Source organism: Phaenicophaeus curvirostris, chromosome 1 (assembly GCF_032191515.1).
Source record: "Phaenicophaeus curvirostris isolate KB17595 chromosome 1, BPBGC_Pcur_1.0, whole genome shotgun sequence".
Taxonomy (NCBI): domain Eukaryota; kingdom Metazoa; phylum Chordata; class Aves; order Cuculiformes; family Cuculidae; genus Phaenicophaeus; species Phaenicophaeus curvirostris.
In genome coordinates, this window is record NC_091392.1 from 185385288 (window position 1) to 185405384 (window position 20097).

Here is a 20097-nt window from a genome sequence, read left to right on the forward strand (position 1 = left end):
AAGAAATGAACCTTCAGTTTTTCTTTCCTCACAACATGTACTTCCATACTGGTCAAGGACAATAAAAATCAATCAACTTGTATCCACAGCAATCTGTCACAGTGTTTAAGGAAAAACAAAGAAAAACAAGGTAGTTCTATTAGTATTCCTTTCTAATTCCCTGCAAAGCAATAGGCTAGAGGATTTCTGAGCCTGAAATCACACCAAGACCACCATGATTAATACTCCTGGAGCTTCATCTTCCAGATGTGGCCCAAATTTCTTAGCCCATTCAATTTTTCTTACATCTTTCTACAGTAACAAGCTCTGGGATTTAGTGATATACCTTATGTGAAAGTATGTTAGACTGCTCATCTAAAATTAATACATCTCATTAGACGACACTTCGGCTCTTGCTTGTAAAAAGACACTGAAAAAACAGTTTTTCTCACACTATTCATCATTTCCAAGTGTTTATCACCTTCTTTCTCACTTCTGTGCTAGTTCATGAGATAGAAACTATCTCCTTTCTGAATCTAATGTAACTCGGAGATGGCATGGATCAGAAGTGCAGAACACTTCTGAGGTAAGTTATGCTAACATATAAATTCCTTACACATATTTCCCATTTTATTCTCAGATTTCCCAATAACTTATATAAATATATTATTATTAGCAAACTATCTGCCTGTAAATCAAAATAAAATCCAGAGGAAAGTGCGTCTTCCTTAATGTTTGTATGAATTTGGCAGTCTGAGAAATGAAGAGGCTAATAGTTCACTTATTTATCTACTCCTGGTTTTTAGCACCTGAAACTGTGTTTATACTGTAGGTCTATACACTTGTGGTGTAGCCTAAATCATCCAGCCCTTCACAGAAGAATCACCATGTGGTTTTCTCCCTGCCTGCGTACCAATGAATTCACAGCCAGAATAAACAGCTGACAAGAAATATAGGACATTTTGCAAAGTACACTTCTCCTGCAAGACAGAGATGACAGAAGAGACTAGACATTCAAGGCCAAAAATGAAATGAAACTGTAGGAGAAAAAAAAGCATCAGCAAAACCTGTGTGCATTTCACAAGCGGAAAAACAATTCACAAGTACTAACAAATAACCTTTTCTGTTAGGAAGGCGTTATTTATGAAGGCATAAATGTCATCCTCTGTTCAATATCATAGAATGCATACACTGACTAAGGTCTGTTAGCCCAATTCCCAAGGCATGAGTAGGTTACTGGCGGGGGGAAGGGAAAAGGAATCTTTGAGTTTTTGGAGTTTATTGGGTTTTGTTCATTTACCAGTAGTTCCAAGTGATTTAAAACTACTTCTTAAGAAAACAAACTCCAAATTAAGCTCTTAGAATCATACAATCATAGAATAACCAGGTTGGAAGAGACCCACCGGATCATCAAGTCCAACCCTTCCTATCAAACACTAAACCATGCCCCTTAGCACCTCGTCCACCCATGCCTTAAACACCTCCAGGGAAAGTGAATCAACCACCTCCCTGGGCAGCCTCTGCCAATGCCCAATGACCCTTTCTGTGAAAAATTTTTTCCTAATGTCCAGCCTAAATCTCCCCTGGCGGAGCTTGAGGCCATTCCCTCTTGTCCTGTCCCCTGTCACTTGGGAGAAGAGGCCAGCACCCTCCTCTCTACAACCTCCTTTCAGGTAGTTGTAGAGAGCAATGAGGTCTCCCCTCAGCCTCCTCTTCTCCAGGCTAAACAACCCCAGCTCTCTCAGTTGCCAGAGTACTCAAGGTTCCTCTCTCACATCTGCTCCCCGTTTCACGGCACTAGCCCAAGTAGCAGGCATTCCCCCTGTACAACAGGCCTGTCTTTTTGCTGAGCGTACATAAGTACACAAAGAACTGTAGTAACATAATTACCACCCAAACCTCCCCAATCTTCTTGTTGACTTAGGCCTAATAAAGCAGTCAAGAAATTCAGGAAACAGAAGAAAGTAGTATAATCAAAGACTACTTCTATTATGATACAGGCTAAAATAATGATAATAAAGGGTTCAATAAAATAATCAATCCAAAGAGCACAAATGCACAAAAAGAATGTATTCTGAGGCATCCATGTTACTTGTCAATTATCTCTTTCCACGTCTTCCAGTATTGTTTCTCTAAGTACTGACTTACTGTATGAGCAAAAAGAGAATTTAAGTAATAACTGAAATCATTATAGCTTATTTCCATTTGTAATTTTTTAGCTCATTAAATATTTTTGGACAAGTGACTTAAAGTTCCCCTTTCTGAGCAGAAAAAAAGGTAAAGCAAAAAGAAATAATCCTTTCAAAGAGAAAATGCAGTAACAGGATCATTGAATGCTGTATACAAGAAGCTTCAATATGCAGTTGCTTGCTTACTAACCTTTAGCCTTCTCACCATCTCTTCTTTAGATATTTTATCAGAGATTTCTTTGACTCCTGGAGGATACGTGATTTTTCCATCATTGGCTCTTGTCTTTGAATGAGCCATGATTCCACGATTTTATAACTGTGAAAAGAAATTAAGAAGTCAATGTTGTTTAGCTAGTTTGTTTATAAACTATCACACTTTTACAAACAAAATCCACCAGAAATATATCAACAAAACCCACAGAAGGAGAAAACAGGACAGAAGATTGTATTGTTTACAGTAATCTATATTGCAGCAGATATCAAAACCATTGCTATTGAGGCACTGTCCTATACTAAAATAAAAAAAACTTTCAAGTAGTATACAACAAGAAAAAGCTAAAACTCCTCACTCCTGAATGTATTTGACCTTCACACTTAGAAATGCAACCAAGAATCTTCCTATCTTACTGCATGAACCATTACCACCACATAGTAATAAATCCTAGCCAGCTTGGATTTTTAGGCTCTCCAAGAACAGACACATAAATTGGACAGTGCTTAGTGTTTTCCAAATGACTAAATAGAGCAATATTTCTCCAAAAGTCTAAGTAGCAGTGCTGTTGAAGTGCTACACAGCACTAATTTTCATTTGCCAATATTGCCAGACAAACAGCAGACAGAGAATGAAGTAGGGACAGGAACAGAGCGGGCCAAACTGAAAATTTTCCTCTATGCCATAAAGCCAAGTTTTTAAGCAAAGGACGGCAGAAAAGTAATGGTACCATCTTCCTAAATTCCAGCCATGAAAACAACTCAGTCACTTGGTTTCTCAGTCCGTTTAAATAGACGCAAATGCAGACTGCAACCTTATCCATTCTAAGCTATGCAAAGGGACACTGCGGTAGAGAATGAAGCCGAGTTGAAAGCTTTACTTACATAAAGGCAATTACTACAAAGAGAAAGTGAAAAAAAAATAGATGACATGCATTGGGATAATTAGGATGTTAGGAAAGAAAAACTGTACCAGGGCAGTTAAAAGTCAAGAATGCAACATAGAAAATAAAAATATCAAGGCAACGACAAAGAAATTGTATTTGAATTTTTATCTTAAAGTCTGAAACAGTTTCTCACAGCCACCACTTTCCTGAACTGCGAATTCCAAGTCAGGTATTTTCTTCCTACTGACCTCCTACACAAGGAGGATCTATGTAGACTTCCAACTCCTCATAACTATAACATCAGAAGTAAAAATCAACCAGAATCCACAAGGACAGATGGGCTAGAAGCATGTTCTGTAAGAGGATGGTGCAGACCGCCATAATAGGGATTTACTGGCCCAAGCAAAGAACTGGAACATGAAACATACTCATCACCCACCCCCAAAAAATATCACAACATGTTCTATATTCTTCAGTTCACACTTCACAATAAAAATCCCCGCTATAGATTTTATTCCATCTTTACTACTCTTAGAAATTACAGTTTGACTCACAGATCTTAGAGGTCTTTTCCAACCTAAACAGTCGTGAAAAAGTTGACATTGACATGTAAATAATTTTTTAACGAATACATACAGTACAACATCTTCATTTTGGGAAACAGGAGTAGAATGAGCATCATCAGACATCATTCAACAGGCATGATATGCAATATAGTTCAATAACTACACAATAACTTCTACATCTACAAGACGGGTTGCAGGGAGGACCCAGAAAACTACAGGCCTGTCAGTCTGACCTCAGTGCCAGGGAAAGTCATTGAGCAGGTCATCTTGAGTGCTATCATGAAGCACATGCAAGAGAACCGGGTGATCAGGCCCAGTCAACATGGGTTCACAAAAGGCAGGTCTTGCCAAACTAACCTGATCGCCTTCTATGACAAGGTGACTTGGCTGCTGGATGAGGGAAAGGCCATGGATGTGGTCTTCCTGGACTTCAGTAAAGCCTTTGACACAGTTTCTCACAGCATTCTGATTAGGAAACTGTCAGCCTCTGGCGTGGACAGGCGCACACTCTCCTGGGTGGAAAACTGGTTGGATGGCCGGGCCCAGAGAGTGGTGGGAAATGGTGTGAAATCCAGCTGGAGGCCAGTGACAAGTGGGGTTCCCCAGGGCTCAGTGCGGGGTCCAGCCCTGTTCAATGTCTTTATCAATGACCTGGATGAAGGCATTGAGTGCACCCTTAGCAAGTTTGCAGACAACACTAAGCTGGGTGGAAGTGTCGATCTGCTGGAGGGTAGGGAGGCTCTGCAAAGGGATCTGAACAGGCTGGACCGCTGGGCAGAGTCCAATGGCATGACGTTTAACAAGGCCAAATGCCGGGTCCTGCACTTGGGGCACAACAACCCTATGCAGTGCTACAGACTAGGAGAAGTCTGTCTAGAAAGCTGCCTGGAGGAGAGGGACCTGAGGGTGTTGGTTGACAGCGACTGAACATGAGCCAGCAGTGTGCCCAGGTGGCCAAGAAGGCCAATGGCATCTTGGCTTGTGTCAGAAACGGCGTGACCAGCAGGTCCAGGGAGGTTATTCTCCCTCTGTACTCGGCACTGGTGAGACCGCTCCTTGAATACTGTGTTCAGTTCTGGGCCCCTCACCACAAGAAGGATGTTGAGGCTCTGGAACGAGTCCAGAGAAGAGCAACGAAGCTGGTGAAGGGGCAGGAGAACAAGACTTACGAGGAGCAGTTGAGGAAACTGGGGTTGTTTAGCCTTGAGAAGAGGAGGCTGAGGGGAGACCTCATTGCTCTCTACAACTACCTGAAAGGAGGTTGTAGAGAGGAGGGTGATGGCCTCTTCTCCCAAGTGACAGGGGACAGGACAAGAGGGAATGGCCTCAAGCTCTGCCAGGGGAGGTTTAGGCTGGACATTAGGAAAACATTTTTCACAGAAAGGGTCATTGGGGACTGGAACAGGCTGCCCAGGGAGGTGGTTGAGTCACCTTCCCTGGAGGTGTTTAAGGCATGGGTGGACGAGGTGCTAAGGGGCATGGTTTAGTGTTTGATAGGAATGGTTGGACTCGATGATCCAGTGGGTTTCTTCCAACCTAGTTATTCTATGATTCTATGAAAAGCCAACTCAGTTTCCCTCACATTCCCTGTACCTACAGATATGCAGCAGTTGAACTAAGTGCTACATACTTGCAGGTGCAATAAAACCAGGTAAGGAGAAAGCTGAGACAGAACAAAACTCAGTGAAGTAACTTTAGCTAACAGCCCAAGGAAAACACGATGCCACCTTTATCCCCAGCACATTTCTTAGTGTCCTGTCATGACAGTAAGTCTAGGACTCTTCAGACACACACAGAAGATGTAACCAAGTTCTTGCTGTTTGACATAGATCCTCCATTCTAGCTTTCAGACAGAATGTTATGTATCACAGCTAAATTCCTTTTAAAAGCTCATCACAGCTGAAGGGAGTCTTGCTCCTCTCACAATCCGAGAATGCACAAAAGCATCAGATACTTTGTTGGACAAACCAAACTCACCAACTCAGACAAAACCAAGCCTAATTGTTTTTGAAAAGCATGTGACAAGCATCAAAGCTAATTCAAGGGAAGGAACAGGAACTAAGGGAACTGAACAGAACTCTCCCAGTTGTGGACAGCTGTCAGATCAGACCAACTGCAGTGGAAACTTCATTTGAACACTGGAATATCATCCCAAGCTGCAGATGGCCTCTGTGGGAAGAGTCCGTGGCTGTCCCCATGGTAGACAGAGCCAGTTCCAGCCAGCTCCAAAACAAACTCACCCCCCGCCAAAGTTGAGCCTATCAGTGACACTGGTGGCACCTCTGTAGTAACATAGCTTGTGGATAACATCCATAACATATCTTGTGGTAACATCTTGGTGGACAACAGACTCAACGTGAGTGAACAGATAAAGTCGTCATCCCACTCTACTCAGCACTTGTCAGGCTGTACTTGGAGTACTGCATTTAGTTTTGGTCCCCACTATACAGAAAGACGTGGACAGGCTGGAGAGGGTCCACAGAAGGTCTTCTATATCAACAGAGGACTGGGAAACCTTCCATAAGAAGTAAGGCTAAGAGAATTGAGTTTGTTCAGCCTTGAGAAGAGAAGGCTTAGGGGAGACCTTATTACCATGTACCAGTACATAAAGAGTGTCTACCAAGAAGATGAAGACTCCCTTTTTACAACAAGTCACACGGAAAAGACAATGGGTAATGGGTATAAGTTGCTCCTGGGGAAATTTCTATTGGATTCCTAAAGAAAATTTTTCACGATGAGAAGTTAAACATTGGAATAATGTCTCCAGGGAAGTGGTAGATTGCTCTACACTGAGCACTTTTAAGGCTCAGCTTGACAGGGTGCTGTGCCATCTCATTTAAACTATATATAACCTAAGAACTTTGAACCAGATGATCCTTGAGGTTCCTCCCAACTTGGCATTCTATGATTCTATGATATCTAAGAAATGGGGGGAAAAAAAAGCTGTACAACAGCTATGAGAGTGAGAGAAATTAGAAAAATGAGAGAAAAACAACCATAAAGATATCAAGGTCAGTGAAGGAGGAGAGAGATGGCATACACCAGGCAGTGGAGTAGATCCCCCTGCAGCCCATACAGAAAACCATGGTGATGCATGCTGTTCTACGACAGCTCACAGAAGACTGACCACGTCAGAACAGACATCCACACTGCAGCCTGTACAGAAGAGTCCATGCTCCCCATACAGGGCTCATGGTGGAGCAGTCCATTTCTGAAAGAATGTACCTCACGAGAAGGGCCTGTGCAGGAACAGTTATTGAAGAACTGCAGCCCACAGGAAGAGCCTGCACTGGAGACATCTGCGAAGGTGCATCCCTTGGTTAGAAGTGTAAGGAAGAGTGGGAGAGATGAAGGGTTATCAACTGCTCGCAGGCACTCAAACTTACCTTCCCTGTGCTGCTCAACAGGGAAGGGGGAAGGCAGAAGAGTTGGAAATGTGAAGTTGAGCCTGCAAAGAAGGAAAGATGAGGAGGTGTCTTTAGTTTTGTCTTTGTTTTTCCAACATCCTGCTCTATTTTTAATTTGCAATAAATTAATCTTCCTCAAGTCAAGCCTGTTTTGCCTATGATGGCTATTTATAAGCAATCTCCTAATATTCATCTTGACTCATGAAGCTCATAAGCTTTTTCACCTTATTTTCTCTCCTGTTTATCTGGGAGATAGAGAGCAGCTGGATGGGCACCTCACAGCCAGCCATGGTTACATAACAGAGTACATAATAACTTATTCCTCTCAGAAGTATAGAAAACCCTAAACAGGAATTAATTTTATATAGAATACATACAACTGAACTTATAGGGCCAAAAATTAATCTAAAAAAGGGTCAGTGAAGTAGCTTATTACTCAGACCATAAAGGATCAAGAATAATACGCCTTTTAAACTTTCTATGGAATAGAAAGTTGCAGTTCACCACTGAGAGGGGTTTAGGATTAATGCTAAGCTTTGCAAGAGGAAAAAAAAAAAATTTAAAAGAAGCAGTGAAAACCAAAACCTATCATTCAACAAGGGAAAATCTAATGCTTAATCACTCTCTTGTACAACAGCTATCACTTCAACCATTACTTAAATAAAACTCAATGAGTTTTTACATCTCACTGCTAAGTTTCTGATCTTCTGAACTGCTGGTATAGCTGTGCATACCTAGCTCTGCCAAAATTACCTGTGTTGAACACACAGTAAGATCTGGGACTTTTTTGAGGAGTTGCTTTTAACCTGATTCTGGCCAAATGAAGGTCTCCTTGATTTCACATAACAGTTACACCAGTTTCAGAGAAAGGGAAGACAGTGACAGCTAAGAACAACAGTCTTCAGGCCAGCTGCATCTAGAACACGTTCAAGCATGAAAATCCATAACCCCGTGAGGTGACATCCAATGGCTGAATTTCAAAAACCTTTTTAAATTTGTTTTCAAGGATGCACTGTCTTCTTTTGGAATATATTTGAAGATGACGGAAAAGGGCAATTCTCCAAAAGTTTCTTTGAGATTCAACGAGATACACAGCTGACAGATTTTTTTAATTTTTAACAACTGACACTTCAGAATTCCTCCACAATGTTTTCAGAAACCCAGTATTATCCCATGCACAATGAGAAGGCAATGAGAAAATGCTCACATGGCACCAGCCAGACTGTAAGCTTACTGATTAGTTAATAAGATGTACGCTGTTTCTGCTGTTATACAAGAACAAAAACAAAAAAATCCAAACAAACCAAAAACCTGAGATAAATATAACAAGTAACGTCAACAAATATATTTAAAAAATGTTAATCATAATACAAAGGAACAAAAATATGACTCAATCAGGTTTTGGTTATGTTAAGCAATACTATAAGCTAAGTCAAATCTTAAAAAACTAGAAAGAAAACTAACCTCTCTTAAGCAAATATAGCATTTTCAACATGAATTCCACTCCTTGTACAGAAGTTAATACACTAGGACTTAAGGTGATAGTATCATAGAATAGTTTGGGTTGGAAGGGACCTTAAAGTTCAACTCGTTCCAACACCCCTGCCATAAGTAGGGACACCTCCCACTAGATCAGGCTGCCCAGGGCCCCACCCAACCTGGCCTTGAACACCTCCAGGACTGGGGCAGCCACAACTTCCCTGGGCAACCTGTTCCAGAGCCTCGCCACTCCCATTGTGTTGAAATTCCTCCTTATGTCTAGTCTAAATCTGCATGAGTTTATAGCCATTGCCCCTAGTCCTATCACTACAAGCCTTTATAAACAGTCCCTCCCCAGCTTTCTTGCAGCCCTCTTCAGGTACTTGGAGATGTCTAAGCACTGCTTCTTTCAACACAGAAGCACCAGAAGCACCACTGCAACTTCTATACCTTGAAGGACTCAACATCAGGAAACGAGAGCAAGACTGTAGAAATATACTGAAAAAATGGTATGCATGAAAAAGCTTGACAAATTAAAAACTAAATCATACTGGAGGGGCAGAAGAAACTAGTACAAGCAAAGAAAAAAGAGAAAAAGAAAGAAGACAAAATACCTACTCTTTGTACAATGATAGCAGGAAAATTAAAGCATGGAAAAAGCACAAGAAGTGCAAGGTGCACTTACTGGACATTAAAATGAGATTAATCCTAGTCATCTACCTCCTGTGAGAAAAGTTAAATCAAGAGATCAAACTTAATGTAAAATTATGATTATCAGCTAGATCATAGATGGGGAACAATTCATTACTTTGAACCAAGTTAATGAGTCACAAGTAGCATCACTAAACTTTGGTCAAACTCAAATAAATAAAATACAAATGAGTAGTTCTGTATGCAGTTGTAGGACCCAAGAGCTACTCACTTCCAGCTAAGTCTACTGGCCATCATATTAAATATTAAAAGAGTCAATATTCTGCGGATAGTAAATAATTCTTTATTAATTAATTTCTTTATGTTTAACTACACGTACTCTACTTGCTCAACAGTATACGATACAGATTACACAGATGCTAATAAAACATGAGTTGGTGTCTTGCATATTAAGTACCTATGCAATATATTAAATAGGTCAATAAATATAATTACAGGATGTTAAGTCAATGATCTAAAAGGAGGACTTAAACCACACTCCATTTAATTGTATTCTGTTTGGATGACAGTTCACATTGCCTATGGCAATTTAATTAGCTGTGCTAATCATTAAACAAACTACGCCTTAACATACATGAAGTCATGTGTCAACAGCACTTTTTCAGAAATCCACAAACATGTTTAAATCTTAATCCTTTAGATATTTTAGCAGAAGTCTTTTCCAAGAGATGACATAAGATTTAGCAAATTAATTCCCATATTCCTCGCATGTCTGTCTCCTACGTCACTACCGCCTCCCCTTTAACATCCAGAATCCAAACATTTAGTCACAGAAGACCACAAGAAAAAGTAATCAACTCTACAAAACTTCATAATTCTTGTTCTTCAAAACTTTCACTGAAATATATAATTATTTATGTAGTTGCATCTTGAGATCAGTTATTTTTAAATCTTATATACAAAATGTAAGAAAGCGTACATAAATCCAACCTATACATTACTTTATCTTTTATATCTATGTTTGCAAGTACCTTTACAATAAGCCACTGGGAAAAACACCACCTCCACATTCACAAAGCCATGAGAATCCTAAGTGAATTTAATAAATTGCTGGCATGGAAGAATGTTGCATTGTGCAGAGATTTAAATGCATGTTTTTACACAGCTTATATCACTCCAACAACAAGAAAGTGTAGCCGAGAAAAAGGATTTGCAAATATTCATCAATCTCTTCTCCACCAGCAAGCAGCATGACCATTGGCCTCTCACTGCCATAGGCCACAGTTTAGAAGACCCAAGAACATTCTTCTTAAATTGTCTCATGGAATGTTGTGAGGAAGTCAAATCTTTTTTATTTTGTACACCACAAAACAGAGTTCACTCCCAAGCTCTGTCCCTTGGTCAACATACTGTTTGTTGTTTCTTATTTACAACCTTTTTTTCTAGTTTTTTACCATTCACAGGTAACATCCTTGACGGAATAAATGTAAACCACTACAAATACTTCAAGCTCTAACTCTGCTTCAAAAATACAGCATATATGAAGAAATTGGTCAAGCTGTAATTTCCACAAAAGGTACAACAAGGTATCCTGAAGCAATTACTCCACAGCTTACAGAAGAAGAAAATGCAGGCATCTTTCTACTTCAGCGGAATTATTAATAAAACACAAATAATTTAATTATTTAAGCCACTTACAGAAGATGTTTACATCCTGATAAATTCCTGCTGTGTACAGCTGATTGACAACAATTGATTAAGGTAAGAAGCGATTTAGGTGTTACAGACGTACATAATGTAAGTGCCACTAAATTAAATCTATTTCCATAATAAATCTACTGCTAAGGAGTTAGAACTCTACTATAAAAAGCCACTTCAAGCTGAAACTTGGGAGTTAATTTTCTGCTGCTGAGTATAATAGAAAACTTCAGTCTGTTGGATTTACATGAGCGCACTTGGTCTAAGATATTTTTCATAGTGATTCAGACACAATACCTAGATAAATACTTTCCATTCTCTTTTAGAAATGTTATATTATGTTATAGTGTTTACTTAATTATCATTAAATCAAGATACCAGTATTATTCAGAGTATAAAGAAAATATTAGCTACCTATATCTGTACGGCAGCACTATACATTGCAAGGACTGATAGAGGAAGAATTTAGTGAAACCACTAATTAAAGGTCTTCTGGAATGAAGAACCACATTATAAGGCAAAAGTTACACTCTCAGCCAAGCAAATCACATGAAAAGTACTGGGTTTCACTACAGAAGTCGCATTATGGGCAATCCTTTGACAGTCAATACACAAGTAATTACATCCGTTTAAATTAGGAAACATTACTTTTCAACCTTCCATTAGACAATATGACAAAGCACATTAAGTTTCTTTATTAACACATTAGGTAAACACTTTGTGGAAAATGAGGAGACGTGTAGGGAGTAACTGTACAAGAGGAGATATTTTCATAAGGTACAAAGGATTTGCAAGATTCAGGAAAAGGACTAAGCAGATAATAATAAAGAATAAAACATTAGGACAAACCATGGTACCAGAGTCAGCATATGCATGCAAAAATCCTCAAGCAACTTAGACAGACTTAGACAACTCCACCTTGCAGTCTGTTTGGAAATTATCCCAGGCAATTCCTCATTTCCATTGATAAGATTTCTTCAAACTTTATTAGAAAAAACCTCCCAAAGACTAAGCCAGTAGACAGTATTCAGTACCAACTTATCTCAGCAAACAGCTCTCTCCAGTGGTGTTGCAGGCACTTGCAGCTTCCACAAGATACCGGTGACCCAACTTCTGAATTTCAGCATTTTTCAGATACAATGAAAAGCAAAAATGACAAGAAAAGAATTGCCTTCCTCTCTGCTTTTATGAAACAGCATTTTCACTGAAATAAACACAGTTAAAAAAAAAATGAACATGAGAAACTACATAACAGAATTTACCACTAAATCAATCGACAACTTAGGGAAAACCAAAACTGTGCTGTTATTGTGGGATCTCACCTTTCCTACTTCTAGCCAGGACTAAGTAAAATGGACTGTAGGCATTATGATTATAATTTCTTATTTCTGTGCATGGCTGCAGGAAAAGAAATGACAAGAAGATGAAAATCTGAAGCCTATAGCAAAAGATCCTGACAAAGAAAGAAAAAGGCAAAAACATAACTGAACAAAGAAATTCTACTTACAATTTTGTAAAGTGTAATTATTTGTTTCATAAAGTGGAAAAGAATGTAGGCTCACACACTATGATGTTGTAAAGCCAACATCTCCAATATATTTGTCAGTTAGCCATGCACTAGGGAAAACATTCCACCACATTCCTTGTTAGGTGGTCATCTTACGCAAGAACACTATAGAAAAACCTCAAAACAGGAAAGCGTGTAACAAGCAGATTATGACCAGTCCTCAGAGAGTTTATCATTGAGTGCAAAGTAAGCGAAATTACAAAAACGGTAGTATTACAAGAGAAGTCTAGTAAGTCATTCAAATTGGTTTGAACCTAAATTTGGTTGGACAGGAACATGGCAGTTTTCACCTAATAAGCTTACTAAACATTTCCCAACCTATAGTAAGTAATTTAGTTTGCTCTACAAAAATACAGTTCCTTAAAGAAATGGAAAAAGAATGCATAGAAGGACAGGAGAATGTCATTATACTCACAAAATCAGAAATGTAGTTCTGGATATACCACTTGGATGTAGAGGATTTTGTGAAAAGAGAACACTTCTCCAGTGGGGAAAAGCAGGGAGAAGGGCAGGTACAGAGAACAGAGGTAAGTTCCATGAAGTCTGAGAAAAAGCCACTAAGTTTTTTTTATAATGACCTTTTCACCTTAACCCTGAAAGAATGAAACCTCACATACTAAAGATCACCATCAAATACTATGAAGTTTAGCTACATTAGAGAGGCTGCTAACATTTCATTAGGTTTTCTTGATAGTGTCCACTAAAAAAAAAAAAGAGAAACATTCATTTCAGCTTTGACAAACCTGAAATACTTTTATGATATATCCTATGTAAAGGATCTTCAGTTGAGTGTTAGCGGCTCAATCACATCCAAAAATAAATCCAAGATGAAGTACACTAAACTTAATGTATCACAAATCTGACAGAGCTGTCTAAAAAGATACTAGTTTCTCTCTCCTTCAGAATACTAATACAAATTTAGGAAACCAATACTCCTCAGCATGGGAGTATTAAAGCATATATTCTTTGCCCCCAAAAGTTGCCCAAAGCTTCTGAAAAGGCAAATGACATACATGTTTTCTAAAAAGTCTTGATTTTAACAATCAAGTCTACAAAAACTGTCTTTATTGATTATGCTTATGCCTTGACAGCCTATACTTCAAGAAGATTTGAATAGAGTTTAGGAAAGAATGCAGTCAAAAAAATACCTGGAGTCTACAACAAAGGCATGGTCTAAAAGAGACTACAATCGAAGCACATATATTGACCTAACTAAATAAATCAGACTTCTCCCATCCCTCTTGCCAATGTTATGACGACAATAAAAAAAAATTAGAAGTGAACTCAACTTCTCACACAGTAGATTCAAACTGATGAATAGTAAACTCAAGCGCGAGTGTTTTGTGTGAAGGCACACTTCTTTGAAATATTCTCAAATTTTGTCAGTACTAAAGCAAGTTAATTTAATTATTAAAAACAATACTTGGGGAGAATTATGCAAGACTGTAAAGCTCACAAAAGTCCGTTAGGTCCTCCACTGGTGAAGACTTATTTTAATTATTATCTCACCCTGACGTTTTCACCTCACCTTCTGGTGCTGGCAAGAAATCTGACACACTGGTGCGAAAATATCACTTGTTAAGGGACACACTTGCAATCCCATTTATACCTCCAGAAAAATGGAGAGCATAATTCAGCCAACTATCGGTATTGCTTGAGACCATAAGTATAAACATTCTCAACACCTTTCAGCATTTCACAGATAGTGAATCAACAGCACATGGACCTGACGCAGGACAATTATGCTTCTATTCCACCACTCGAAACTACCACACACATCAACGTTACCCACACAGGTGGTTGTCAGAAAGTTAAGAAATGTTTGCAACGTTCTATCTGTACGTTTTGGCTACACAATACTGAGAAGAAGCTGTGAAATTTGTCCATGTGAGCCTCCTTATTAACTATTACTGCATCTGGGAATACTGGTCTCAGTGGAAAACGTGGAGTGAAAAAACTCTTCTGTCAAGCACATAGTTGGATGACAAAACTACCCTCTATGGTACACTTAGTCAGAATAGAGATTATTCTCCACCCTATTCACATACGACAAAACTTTCACAGACAACATCATGTAAGTATGTGGTCCCACAGGATATGATTTAGCCAACAGTCAGAAACAATGAATGTTTACATTAAATTGACACAAGCAGTGCATAAATAAAGTCTCTGTTTTGAAAGGCACAAATTGAAAACAGAAGTGACTTGGAGACGTACACAATTCCAACATGGTGGTCACAGGCAATGGCCATGCCAAAGGGACAAAACTGAGTTTTAAGTTTTTTGTCTCCTCGACTGGGGTTCAAGGAAAGTTTTCATACTAATAAGTGAATTCAAGCAACCATTTAGTAAAAGTTGTAATGAGTAATCAGACCCCTCAAGACAGAAGACAGTAGTACCACAAGATAGGAAACAGAAATAAAGACAGAATTGGAGCCAAACTTAGATGGCCATTGTAAACAAAATGAAACTGAGGAGAAAAAAAAGAGGTACTTCAATAGCTAAATTCATGAATAGTGGGGTATGCAAAGCTTTTAAAATGCTAAGGTATAGTAGAAGAAAGTAAAGGCAGCACTGTCACTAGCAATGCAGAGCAAAAAAAGTAATATTGCCACTGCAACTGCATTAGTTTGGCATCAGTAATGTTTTAAGAGTTTGGAAAAAACCATCAGCATGCTAAAGTTAAAATTTTAAGTACAGAGATAAATGTAACTTACAAGGTTATGATATTACCTGGGACAATTTATGTTTACTCAGTTTGCACTTTCTTTGCATTGAAAATCATTCAGTATGTAAGTATTAAATTGGAAATCATAGATGGAAAGATACAGCAATGGATCAAATTGTCATTCAGTAAAATACTGAAATAAAAGATCAGAGAAACATAAATGTTTATAGAATCACTAAGTTGGAAAAGACCTTTGAGATCGAGTCCAACTGTAGCTTTCCACTACTAAATCATATCCCTAAGCGCTTTATCTACCCGTCTTTTACACTCCAGGGATGGTGACTCAACCATCTCCCTGGGCAGCCTGGTCCAGTGCCCGATAACCCTTTCTGTGAAGAAATTTTTCGTAATGTCTAATCCGAACCTTCCCTGTCACAGTTTGAGGCTATTCCCTCCCATCCTATCGCTGTCACCTGGGAGAACAGCACCCACCTCTCTACAATCTCCTTTCAGGCAGTTGCAGACAGTGATAAGGTCTCCTTTCAGCCTCCTCTTCTGTAAGCTAAACAACCCCAGTTCCCTCAGCCACTCCTCACTAGACTTCTTCAACCCCTTCATCAGCTTTGTTGCTCTTCTCTGGAAACGCTCCAGATCTCAATGTCTTTTTTTGTAGTGAGGGGCCCAAAACTGAACACGGTATTCAAGATGCAGCCTCACCAATATCTTGTACTGAGGTACAATCACTTCCCTGGTCCTGCTGGCCACGCTGTTTCTGATACGGGCCAAGATGCTGTTGGCCTTCTTGGCCACCTGGGCAGACTGTTGGCTCATATTCAGCTATCTGTCAACCAACACCCCAAGGTCCTTCTCTGCCAGGCAGCTTTCTAGCCGACCTTCCCCAAGCTTGTAGCGCTGCACAGGTGTTTTGTGTCCCAAGTGCAAGACTTGGTCTTGTTGAAACTCATACCGTTGGCCTCAGCCCATCGATCCAGCTTGTTTAGATCCCTCTGTAGAACCTGCCCACCCTCAAGCAGATCGACATTTCCTCACAGCTTAACGTCATGAGCAAACTTGCTAAGGGTACATTCAATCCCCTCATACAGATCATTGGTAAAGATAGTGAACAGAACTAGACCCAGCACTGAGTACTGGGGAAAAACACTTGTGTCCTTTTATAAGTATAAAGACTGCATTTGAACTACTATTTGAACTGCTACAAGCCTGAAAGAATATCAACTGCAAGGGGAAAAATAGGGAGTCGAAGGGAGATCCTACACCTAAGTCCAGGCACAGAAAATCACCACAAGACTACTAACTGGTGCTATGCAATATTAGTTGTAGGGAGGATACTTCAAAACAAACAAAAAGCACAAAACCACAACATCTAACACACATTTTAACGTACAGGCAAGAACTTGCTTGGAATACTATGTATAACTACCAGCACCTACCAATGAGGTAACTTAAACTGGAATAAGTGTACAAAGTCTACTACTGCCAGACACCACATCTACAGAGGCAACAAGATGAGAGTCAGAAGGCTAAGTAGAAAAGAGGCAGAGATCACTATAAATACCAGAAATATAGGAAGATCCCACCCAAAGAAAACAAGTCAACATAAGACAAAAACTCTAAGATAAATACTTCAGACAATGAAGAAAAACTTGGTAATTAGAGGAAGACTTCTAGGTTTTAAATTAAAGTTTTCAAACAACTTTCTGGTCAATAACTGAAGCAAAATTATGCAGTTAGAATATGGCAGAACTCGAGGAGCATGCAAAGGAGATTAGTATCTTGCTGCTGTAGGCTTCATGAATAACTGAAAAAGCAGGTCATTCACTCCACAAAACACTTACGTTACTGGAATCACTAGAAAACACTGACAGGAAGTTCTCAGACTGGCACTCAAGCAAGAGAAGAGCTGACAATCAGCCTAGGTATCAAAATTTCACAATATTACTAGTTTACAGCCATAATTTTGCCACAGTCTTCTTGTAGCTGGGAAGGTACTTTTAGATTTAGTAAGGCAAGAATGACTTGTTTCCTTCCTGCAACAGCTGGAAAGGAAGGAGGAGAAGGAGGTAGGAATTATTATTTTCCTTTACATTAATTTTATTTTCAAAACCACATAACAAATGAACAGCCATAAAACTTGTATCTTGCATTACATTATTTTACATGCTAACATCTGCAATATTTAAACAAAAGAGGTGAAAAGATAACATGCAAGAATGGCATGGAAGCCATAGGAAAATATAAGGGGAAAATGACAGAAAGCAGAAAACAACTACAACAGACATGGGGTACAAATCAAACTTAATCACTGTATTCCCCCTTGGGAGGAAACACCACTTGCTACAATTTTAGTATACCATTCATTTGGGAAAAAAATGCCTTACTGTCTCACCATAAAAGTTTACATTCTTACCAAAAATAAAAACCCAAAAAAAAACCAAAAAACCCACACCCAAGCAAAAAACAAACCCCAAACATGAAACTCACTAGCATGCTGCTACAGAAGTAAAAATCTTTTTGTAAAGTCTTGCAGATGGACTACCAACACAAAATTGCTTTAGTAACAAGTCAGAATCTGTATATATAAATGAGACTCTGTTTCATTCCTAACTTGGTGTATGTTAAAAAATACAAAATAAAATGCCTCACCCCTATTGCAAATGATTCAATACTGAACTAAAGATCAAACAAAAAATTATAGTGGGGTGGATTGAATTCTAAGACCTAAAAGAAAGTATGGTTCTTGCACTACGAAGTCAGATGTTGTGCTAAAGTACACTTCATCCACTCCTAATCAATATGAATTATAAACATTTATATTAGCACTGCATACAGAAATGTTAGTACCAAAATCACATTCAGCTGGGTGCTTTACAAGTAGAAGTTGTCTACCCAGATGGCTTTTATCAGTTTAGCTTTTTTTTTTCCAGCTAGCTAGAACATCTTAATTTGCTTTTGGCAAAAAAAAAAAATTTTAAGTGACAAAATCATACACTGAAAAAATAATTATGTCCCTGAAGACAGAGGAAGAACCCATAATTTTGATTACAAAAGCACAAGTCAGATGAAGACTTACTACAACCAGGTGAACTAATCCGTGGTAGATTTTTAAGACCACAGGAACAGAAGAAACTTAGGTGACAGAAGCTAGTCATCTGCTATCATGTATGAATCCACCAGTAAGATGACTTTAAAAAGTTGTAGCTGAAGAGCCTTTCGATGGTTCAATTTGCAAAGTCTAACTTAGCTTTGACATCTGCCTCTATGTTCAACACATAACCTCTTTTTGCTAATAATCAATTCACTCATGTAACTTCTTTTAATACAGTTATTTATCTCTTATAACTATTCAGCCCTGTGGGGTTGTGTTTTCACAGAATGGTTGAGGCTGGATGGGACCTCTCGAGGCTGCCTGGTTAACCTCCTTTCTCAAGAAGCATGGCCTAAAGCCAGTTGCTGAGGACTGCATACAGATGGTTTTTGAGCATCCCCAAGGAAGAAGATTCCATCCTCCCAGGGCAACCACTGCCAGCGCTCAGTCACCGTCACAGTGAAAATTAGTTTCCCTGTGTTCAGAGGCAACTAATCTGTATTTTACTTGTGACGTTTTGCAGCTGTAACAGTAAAATACTCAATAACTAATCTTTACTCATTAAAAGGTGAGGGTTTGCAATTGAAAGGAGCAAGCTTTAAAGTATTAACAGATACAGCTGCTTGCAAGTACAATCAAGACAGACCAGTTCAGAGTTTCAACCTGTTACTTAAGGTACAAGAACTGCTCACATGTGCATTACAGGTTGCTCTCTCCTGATTCCCCTTAAGTTACAAGCCAAACCATACTCTGGTAAAACCTGTTGACAACTGAATCCATCACTAATCCACCTGTCTGCTCACAGCCAGATGTTGCTGCTTCTTTAGCAGAAAAAGCTGGAACTGTCCACACCTCAGCCAGATTCTCAGCTCAAGAGCAGTCTGTCTTAATTAAGTCTTTGAAGGGACAAAATTCAGCTTAGCATGGAAACAGCTGAGATACGGACACGCCTACTTCTACTGCACCAGGCAAATAAGACTAGAAAGCTTAGGGGTTATTGGAAAGGCATTGAACCAAGAATTAATGGGAGGAAAAGGGGAGAAAAAAAAAAAGAAGAAAAAACACTGACACAAACCCCCACAAAATCCATACACCACAGTTTAGGAACTTCAGGTCTGGAAGTCTAAGTGTTGAACAAGATGAGAGAGGAAAGAGAATTTACTGGAACAATGAAGGACTGGGATCAGAAGCCTTAAGAGGTATATAGACAAACACGACAGAGAAGTCACTACAGAGAGAGACCAGAGCAGAAGGATCAGCCACAGGGGGAAATGTACACCCAGCAGAAGTACATCCTTTCTAGGGCCTGCAGTCCAACATGCAATCATGTTACACTGCTCCTCCATCAATAACGAGTACTCTCCAGAATCCACTGCAAAGCTCTTGTACCTCATTCCAGTTAATGCCGGTTGAAAGAGAAAACCTTCCTACTAATAATATTCCATCAATTTAATTAGTAGTAGCTATACAGAGCTAAAAGTTAAAATCTAATGACTCACAGAGGCACATCCATACAGTGAACGTTTACTAGGTTTGCCTAAGATCCCTTCCAACCTAAACTATTTTATGAGTTTATGAACAGCAAAAATATGGAAATAGTTGCAAAATCAGTTATTAAGAGTTAGGAAACATCAGAATTAAGATTTCTTACACAATATTAAAAAGAATACACACAAAGGAGCTGATTTAC

The 20097-nt window shown here is 39.1% G+C and overlaps 1 protein-coding gene across 3 annotated transcripts in view; it reads right to left on the reverse strand.

Annotated features, from left to right (window-relative positions):
• PDS5B (PDS5 cohesin associated factor B) overlaps positions 1-2484 on the reverse strand; it is an 81846-nt gene extending 79362 nt beyond the window's left edge. For all 3 annotated transcript variants that reach the window (XM_069882422.1, XM_069882431.1, XM_069882412.1), the window contains exon 1: positions 2359-2484. In XM_069882422.1, the coding sequence (XP_069738523.1) occupies positions 2359-2466 (108 nt within the window). In that variant the 5' untranslated portion in view covers positions 2467-2484. The remainder of the gene's footprint in view (positions 1-2358) is intronic.
• Between the last annotated feature and the right edge of the window lie 17613 nt (positions 2485-20097).